Raw genomic sequence first — 9,175 nt, 5'->3', positions numbered from 1 at the left:
CAAGAGGCCGTGTGTTATGGTGATTTTATAACAGCTAGGGGGCGTTGTTAGGCGTGAAGCGGAGTGCCTAAACCCCCCCAGCTGTTATAAAATCACTATAACACACGGCCTCGAGTGGTTTATTGCTTTTATATAACGGTTACTACAGCTATTAGTGTAAAATAAACACAGCAATGTAAAATATTAACATTTATTCAAAACGAAGCATCATTCCCTCAATTCCGCCGAGCAAAATAGTTCCCCTAACAAAAGGGTTGCCAAGCAACAACAACAACTACAATGCATTGGATCAAATGGTAGGCGTGTTAATACTGAAAATGGAATGATATGCGGTCCCAGGTGTTTGTTACAAAGCATTTTAACACGGCTTCCAGCCAATCAGAATCAAGAACCAGAACTAACCGTTGTATAAACAAATCTTTGCCACTCCATTGCACTCATGAAACCCTTAACACACAAAAAGGCAAATCAAGGTCAAAGAGTAGGCTAAGGTTTAAAAAAAAGGAAAAAAAGTGAGTTTTGCAGAATAGGTCCCATTTAAAACCAGGGGAAAATGTGTAGAGTGCAACTGGCTCAAAAGAATATATGCCTGATTCTTGATTGAAAAGCCTTCAGAAGAGAATGGATAGCCATGGTCACATATCTATGTTTCTAGGGTCCTATGTTCCTATATGTTCCCAGGGTCCTGTGTTCCCATATGTTCCCAGGGTCCTGTGTTCCCATATGTTCCCTGGGTTCCATGTTCCTAGGGTCCTGTGTTCCCATATGTTCCCAGGGTTCTATGTTCCCAGGGTCCTGTGTTCCCATATGTTCCCAGGGTTCTATGTTCCCAGGGTCCTGTGTTCCCATATGTTCCCAGTGTTCTATGTTCCCAGGGTCCTATGTTCCCAGGGTTCTATGTTCCCAGGGTCATAATGTTCCCATATGTTCCCAGGGTTCTATGTTCCCAGGGTCCTGTGTTCCCATATGTTCCCAGGGTTCTATGTTCCCAGGGTCCTGTGTTCCCATATGTTCCCAGGGTTCTATGTTCCCAGGGTCCTGTGTTCCCATATGTTCCCAGGGTTCTATGTTCCCAGGGTCCTGTGTTCCCATATGTTCCCAGGGTTCTATGTTCCCAGGGTCCTGTGTTCCCATATGTTCCCAGGGTTCTATGTTCCCAGGGTCCTGTGTTCCCATATGTTCCCAGGGTTCTATGTTCCCAGGGTCATAACGTTCCCCAGTTCAATATTCTGTTAACACAAATTAAGTACATTTCTCAAAAGATTTTTGGTTGTCAGGGACTCATTTTCCCAGTCGTCCGAGTTGTTGGAGCAGAGTCACACAGTAGACCTGTGGAGGTTTAGTAGCCTACTCTTCATCTGCGTCTAAAAGCCTGGTAAAAGTAGCAATGAAATGCCAGGTCTGGGAAGGGCTGCTGGAGAGGACGCTACTGCCACCTTGCCGGTGCTGCTGAGTCCTGGTGGATGGAACCGCAATAAGCAACTGCAACAGAACCATATACAACAATACTAATGAAAATAAAAATCAAACCAGAACCCTAACCGAAGACAAATCTCTAGGACGATTAGTCCCACCAGGCCAAACCACGGCCAGACCGCACAAAGAAGCACAACCCCAAACACACATCACCTCAACTGGCATACGGGTACTGGGGTAATGCTCCCATGCACTACGTTCCCTGAACATTCCCACACATACAATACAATACACCCATTCCGATTTTCGAGATAATTAATTTATCCCCGAAGGGAAATTCTTTTGTTGCAGCAAATACACACAACAATATAAAACACATGACACAAAGGCAGAGTAAGCACAGAAATGTACAAAGGGGCAGTACAACAAGGCAAGGCACAAAAAAGATGAAAGCTGCGCAGTTGCCGGCTATTCACAATAGTCACTAATATTAACTAACAAACGAATAATAACTGACAAATAAAGTATGTTAAAACGGTGTCAAACAAAGTCTGTTTGTTAAAACTAACTAAACGAACAAACTAACTAACTAACTAACTAACCAACTAACTAACGAATTAACTAATAAACTAATAATAACTGTCCTGACAAGAAAGTGACACCAGAGCCTCTTAGTTCTTTCCAAGCTGGTTCAGGTCCATAAGAGCCTCACACACAACAGCGCACCATAGTTTACTATATGTGATAACATGGGTTGTCTTCATCATGTTGGTTTGGCTACAGTAGTATCAACAACATTGTTCCATACAGGAACACTTTTTTTTTTCCGCATAAGACTTCACCCATTCTAGGCTGTTGTACTTGCTTTCTAATTTCTTTATACTCCATTGAAAGGTTAGGTTAGTTTTACATATATAATTTGGAAGCACTTTTTGTTTCATTCAAGGCACAGTTATAATGATAATTTCATTTGAGGTTTCTTGTCCAATTGTCTACAATGTTATTTTGTCAGAACTTCATGCTTGTCCTTTCAATCTATCAGCACCTCTTGAACCTTATGTTTTGGGCTCTCACAAATAAATGTATTTTTCTAGAAGTAAAAATGTGTGCGGATTCAGATTTTATGACATTCCATGAGATTATTCCCGTAGAGTTGAATGTAAGTAGGCTAATAAAGTAATAAAGCTAGATTTTATAAACAAATTTAATAAAGTTAATATGGTTCAATCAAATGTACTGCATTGCTTAATTGACAGTCAATCAATCATTGTATTAGAACATATTATATATTATTATAGCACTGAAACGGCTGATTTGATAAAGCTGTTAAGTGTAGAGCTATGCCACATATGTAGGCCTACTGCCCTACTAGCACAGTACGTAAAGCCGACTGGACACATTGGTCGTAGTTTGGTAAATTTGCGACGGTACCAACAGCGGACCTAGCTGACACGTGCCTATACAGCCGCAAAATAAACAAAATAACCGACCTCAGGGAGAATGTACGGCAACGTAACCCTCACTGCTGCTGAAATACGTAACTACGATGTGATTAAAAGACGTGACAGTGCTGTTACATTACAGTCCTACCCTGACTTTATTGGAAATGTACATTTGTCACATAGACCTGGTCCAGGGCGATATCCTACGTATAACGCCCTGTTACTCTCAATGCAATTTGCCTATGAAAGCGCTTCATCTGCCCGCTCGTCCGAGTCTACAGACAAAACCGTTTCGTTACTCACCAAAGTAAACACATCGTTGGAAAGATGAAAGCCTTTTCTCCTAAGTCGCTACAGTTTGTAGTCCCCCACCTTTCAAATAAAGGGCAAATTTGTACACTTAAATGTTTTATATCCACAGCGCATCGACTGTCTTCTTCTACCGGCGAATCGGCGCTCTCCGCTTTGTTTAGTCTACTCACTGCTGCCGCCCATGTCGGGGATGATGCATTACATCTTAAAGTATCTCAACACCATTTAGCTCCGATAGCCTCTGGAGCACTTCTGCATTCGATTGCACCTGCTGCGCTGTCATTTCGAGTGGAAGCTTCTTCATTAGCATTGCCAGATTTTATTTTATTTTATGAAGAAGTGGTAAATTGTTTTTATAGCTCTTTTTGCCATTATGAGCAGGTTGGCTAGTTGTAGCTTGTTGAGCACTGAGCAGTATGTGCCATTAGTGGATTATGAATATATATATATTTTTAAAGGTAGCCTAGTTTAAGTAATAAATACACTTTTAAAATTAATGATGATCTAACACAAACTGGTACAAACCACAATTATGTATTTAATAATTGTGTTAATTAGTAAAAAAAAAAAAAAAAAAGTTTTTTTTTTTTTTTTTTTTTTTTTAAGAATCTGAGCAGAGTTGGGCTGTCCAATCAGGGCCCCTGCCCCCCCTATAAAATCGCCAATGCACCGACATATGTACGCTGCGCTTCGGCAGGGTTGGTATTGTCAGTGATTTCATTTGTCAATGGTCCATGTTGCACTTTCCTGATTTGACATCCTAGCCTGTAGCCTAATGGTCTTCACCTCGCTTTACCTGTAGGAAAATCCAAATAGCCTACTACTTCATACATTTGGTCGTCCGCATGCACCCCAAGGAAAATGGCAGACGACAAAGATTAAATTAATATTGCCTACCCTGTTGGTCAATATGATACCCCATCCCCATAGATTTAGTTGCCTTCCCATACTCTGACATGGATGCAGGTTGTGCCCTTGTTGGAGTGTTACATTACGGTAACACCTTTAGGGTTGTATGGAAGGCATGACAAGAGTACCCCTTTCGGATATCTCATATTACGGTTCTGCGTGGGTGTTTGTCCCACAACTGCCACCCAGTGGCTGAACTGAACAAATGCAGCAGTCTGAGTCTGTACTTGCTTGTACCGTAGTTCCAGCCTATAGTGCTAGGTAATAGTGTCGATAAATGATGATGACAAATTAATTGAAAGAAAGACTGAATGTTCACGAGGAAATGTATTCACCACGAAATTACAACGTATTTATCACATAGTATTGGAGTAGTATGGGGGGGGGCTTTTCTTTGGTGCAGTGTTTTCAGCCGGAAGACATTTTTTGTTGGGACGTGCGCGTTTGATATCTCTCCGGCTGACTTTTACACTAGTGCTACATTATAATATCGGTCCTAATTTGCCTCATTAAAGTTAGATTATATTCCATAATGTCGGATGCCCTGCTACATTGGTGTTTGGACCAGTTACAGCACAAATTTGGATTGGAAGCCTGCGAAGACATTGTCAAGTAAGTGCAATATTGGTGGAAATAGTATGCTAACCACCTACTAACGTTAGCCTGCCACATATCTGGCTAGATTAGCAAGCTGTCAAATAGACACACAGGATAGTTACTCAGTAGCCTATAGCCATTACATTGGTAGAGGCGCAGAGACGTAGCTGCTGATACTGAAATGTCAGTCAAAGGCCACGTAGTCGTTGAGTGCCAGTGTGGAGCTAGTGAGAGGCTGTCTGACAGTACTTTATTGTTGAAACTGAATAAGGCCCAATGTCTCTGTGTTTTCCTTGCCCGGCAGTGTGACTGTGTGGTCTAAAAGCGCAAGCTTGCGTGAAAGTCATCATACAGTAAATGCACGGAGCTGGTTAGCTGTAGCCTACTACAGTACAGGCTGTCTTCTCTAATGACAGCTATATGGTACTCATTTTGTTCTCAGGTATATTCTAGCTATCAACGATGCAGAGGAGATAGCTGAGTATGTAGGTGACCTCCTCCAGGGGACCGACGGTCGGAAGAAGCAGTTCATAGATGAGCTGCTGGACCGGTGGCAGAGGACACAGAGACAGACCTCAGACGACACCAGCACGTCCCTCTTCAAAGACTCCGGGGCAGGAGCAGGTAGGGGGTTGTAGCCTATTATGTAGCCTACCTAATTACTAGTACGTAGAATTTGTGACCATCGCAAAATGTGTGACCATCGGATTTTGTGACCGGCGGTGGTCATGGTCACACATTTCGGTGATCACAGATGTCGGTGTATTAACATGCGGAAATCAGTGACCACCGGATCTGGTCACTGATGGTCACAGAATTCCGCATCACACCTGGTTGAATCAGGGCGACGCGAAACCTCCGGTTGAAAATACGTCGGTTGCTCTGGGAAGAGGGGCAGCTGATGACACAGTGGAAGGCTGAAGTGCTAACAGTAGCCTAACTATAGTAACAGTACTCCTATATGCATAACATGGATATCTTAATAGCAACACTATAGCTTACAATTAGAATCAGAATCAGTTTTTATTATTAAAATCAGTTTTTATTTATTTTTATAATTTGTATAAATTCTACCAAACTAGCAAATCTACCAAACTACGACCAATGTGTCCCGTCGGCTTTACGTACTGTGCTAGTAGGGGATCATGCTATGTGGTATTGTGTGCTATTGTCTTGTGGATGTGTATATGTGCCCTGTTGGTGTTTTGATGGTGTGTGCTAATGCTTTGTTGTGATCGTTTTGATCTGAACCATTGTATATGATCATAAGTAACCTTAAAACAGGGTTAAACATGCATTTTCCCTTTACTACTCCTTTAATCCGTAACATTCAGAACACACACACACACACTTGTATGCATGTAGATATCTGACAATAACAATTTCCTGCAACAATGTGTTTGTTCAGATGGTCAAGACATGACCAAGGACTCCCAGAAGAAATCCAAGCGTAAAGGCAGGAACAAGCTGGAGGTGATGGCAGTCAGCCAGGTGGAACCAGAGCCAGAGGCAGTAAAAACTCCCATTGACTTAATGAAGGTTTGTGCTCATAACTCATCACTCACCCACCACCTTTTGCTTCGTTTTATGTCTGCGCCTGAGATTACGAATGAGGAATGACAATGCACTTCATGCACATGTGACTAATGTACAGTATTGTATTGTCTGCCACTGAACTAGGTAAGACATTTGAATGGGAAGTCGACGATTTTACCATTCAGTTTCTCCATGGGTCTCTTTGCAGGCCCAAGAGAACAGTAGTTCATCATCACAAAAGAAGAAAAATAAGTTTGTGAGTCTCTACGCCAAAGAGGGCCAGGACAAGCTGGCTATAATGCTGCCAGGACGCCACGCCTGTGACTGCCTGGCCCAGAAGCACAGCCTCATCAGTAACTGCCTCACCTGCGGCCGCATCGTGTGTGAGCAGGAGGGCTCGGGCCCCTGCCTGTTCTGTGGCAATCTGGTGAGAGAGGGACATTAGTTGTGCTTTTTGTTGTAGATCACATGGCATTAAGATCCCGTCTTGGCGTTCACTAAAAATTGTATTCAAGGTCAAAATGTGTAGCCTACTCACAAACTTGCATTTGACAAATTGGAATTCAATATACTTATAATTTGCACAGCGTCAAATTTTAAAACAGACTTTTATTTGTCTTGTCATAATTTCATAAGAAGTAATATCAGGAACCTCCCTCTTATGCACTTCTTGTATTTATATTTTGCTACTCTTGCACTTTGGCTTTAGCGCTAGATGATGCTCTTAGTCACTTGTTTAGTAAGGAAATGCACGTGTGAGTCCTGGCGAGTAGTAGTACACTGACTACCTTTACGTTAAATGCAGTTATTGTAAATCCCTTTGGATGAAAGTGTCTGCCAAATGACTGTAATGTAATTTCCCGTTGGTTGATCAGGTGTGCACCAAGGAGGAGCAGGACATCCTGCAGAGGGACTCCAACAAGAGCCAGAAACTCCGCAAGAAGCTTATGGGAGGTGAGAGCCAGACATGCAGGACTCTGATGAGGTGGGAGGAGCTGTCATTGTGGTGGGAGGAGCTGTCTATGTGGTGGGAGGAGCTGTCATTGTGGTGGGAGGGGCTGGCATTGTGGTGGGAGGAGCTGTCATTGTGGTGGGAGGAGCTGGCATTGTGGTGGGAGGGGCTGGCATTGTGGTGGGAGGAGCTGTCATTGTGGTGGGAGGGGCTGTCATTGTGGTGGAAGGAGCTGTGCTTTGAGAGGATGCGCATTCTTATTGGACCTCTACTCCTGAGGTCGTTCAGACTTAATAGCTACAAGATGGGGACAGAGCTACTGTAGCATTAAGCATTCTTCATCAGAGAAATAAATACTGTGACACTTTTTCACTTCACCACACCTGCAGATTGAACCAGGTTAATTTATTAATGTATGACTGTAGTATTCCCTTGTAAAATGTGGTATTTCTGTGTTCCTTGTGTAAATTGCAAAAAGAATTTGCCCTGCACGTGTAGCTCCATATGTAGTGGGCCTGCCCATTTTGTGATGTAAAAAGACATGTTCTTGCTTGGCAGGCCATGTATCCGCCTTAACATTCGACTTGCAATGTGTGTGTGTGTGTTTGTGTGTGTGCGCATGCGTGTATTTGACAGACAGGGATAGGGACTATCTTCCACATCAGGAGGCCCGGATGAACTCAGGACTAGAAATGGCCCTCCAGCACAAGGATAAACTGCTGGAGTATGACAAGAACAGGTAAAATCCAAATACATATCCATTCCAAATGTATGACTGTGAAATAATTGCTGGGTATATTAAACCTACAATTTGTAGTATTTTTAAGCATGTATCTATTTCTATATTGCTATGCTTCTATTTCTATATTGCTATGTTAATGCTTCCCTGAAGTCAGTAGAGCACTGTTTGGCTCTGCTGCAGCCATTTCTAAAGTTCAGTGCAAAACATTGTGCTTGGAGCTCTGAGGAGGCCTCCTTCCATAGAGGCTCGGCCACACCTGCTTCAAACCATGTGCATGTGCTGAGATCTATAGAATCATCTAATGTATAATAAGATATCTTTCACTCACATTACTACTGCCTTTTTGGGAGTGTGGGCGAACCAAACTGCTCCATGTATCAGACCATAAAACTGAATTTATCCTTGCAGCCAAAGGTGATAGTGTTTTCGAGCATGAGCTACATATTGGCACGTAAAATACTTTCTTGGTTAAATAACACTACTAAAAAAGCCAGAAGATAAAATGTTGTTTTCATAACATCAATAGTGTGAGAAGAACCCAGGTCCTAGATGACGAGTCGGACTACTTTGCTACCGACTCCAACCAGTGGCTTGCACCAATTGAGCGTGAGAGCCTGAAGAAGAAGGAGGAGGAGTTACGGGAGCTTCGCCACGCCTCCAGGAAAGACAGGAAGATCACTCTGGACTTCGCTGGGAGACAAGTGCTGGACGAAGGGGAGAACCTTAACCAGTACTATAACAAGTAAGGCTGATATCCCAATTGTCTGGCTGCAGGGTTCAGTACCTGGACCAAGTTGTAGAGTTGCTAAGCACATCAACCATCCGCTGGTGCCAGACAATATGGTTACAAAGAATGCAAAAAATTGAGGTCCGCACTGACAGCTGCTCCAAGGTCTTTTTTATTACTAGAGGACAAAAAAACAATGTTTCAACCCAAGGTGGGTCTTCGTCAGGTGAAGAAATACCTTGAAGCAGCTGTCGGTGCGGACCTCCATTTTTTGCATTCAATACTTGGACCGCCATACATTTGGTGTAATAACACTACTAACACTTGACTTTGTTTTGCTGTCTGTAGGTTTGATGAGACGGTCAGGTCTCTGAGCACCGGCTCTCAGGTGAGGTCACCACAGCGCTCCGGTGAGGGGGCAGGAGGGCAGCTGCCCCTGAGAGAGCTGGTCAACCCCAGCATCATGCAGGCTGCACCAGAGGTGAGTTACCCAGCATGCTCTACAAGGACATGTGTAGCTCTATATCTAGTATAGATATAGA

General features: G+C 43.1%; 1 protein-coding gene across 1 annotated transcript in view; it reads left to right on the top strand.

The window, feature by feature from the left end:
• The first annotated feature begins 4,536 nt into the window (after positions 1-4,536).
• Positions 4,537-9,175, top strand: part of trip4 (thyroid hormone receptor interactor 4) — a 68,241-nt gene continuing 63,602 nt past the window's right edge. The window contains exons 1-8 of the mRNA XM_084436944.1: positions 4,537-4,691; positions 5,119-5,300; positions 6,085-6,215; positions 6,421-6,639; positions 7,088-7,166; positions 7,801-7,903; positions 8,433-8,648; positions 8,982-9,114. Coding sequence (XP_084293070.1) covers positions 4,612-4,691; positions 5,119-5,300; positions 6,085-6,215; positions 6,421-6,639; positions 7,088-7,166; positions 7,801-7,903; positions 8,433-8,648; positions 8,982-9,114 — 1,143 coding nt within the window. The 5' untranslated portion in view covers positions 4,537-4,611. The remainder of the gene's footprint in view (positions 4,692-5,118; positions 5,301-6,084; positions 6,216-6,420; positions 6,640-7,087; positions 7,167-7,800; positions 7,904-8,432; positions 8,649-8,981; positions 9,115-9,175) is intronic.

The sequence above is a fragment of the Borostomias antarcticus genome (genome assembly GCF_949987555.1).
Source record: "Borostomias antarcticus genome assembly, chromosome: 4".
In the NCBI taxonomy this organism is placed as follows: domain Eukaryota; kingdom Metazoa; phylum Chordata; class Actinopteri; order Stomiiformes; family Stomiidae; genus Borostomias; species Borostomias antarcticus.
The sequence above is the reverse complement of the archived record's forward strand: the minus strand, read 5'-3'. Positions and strand labels throughout refer to the sequence as shown.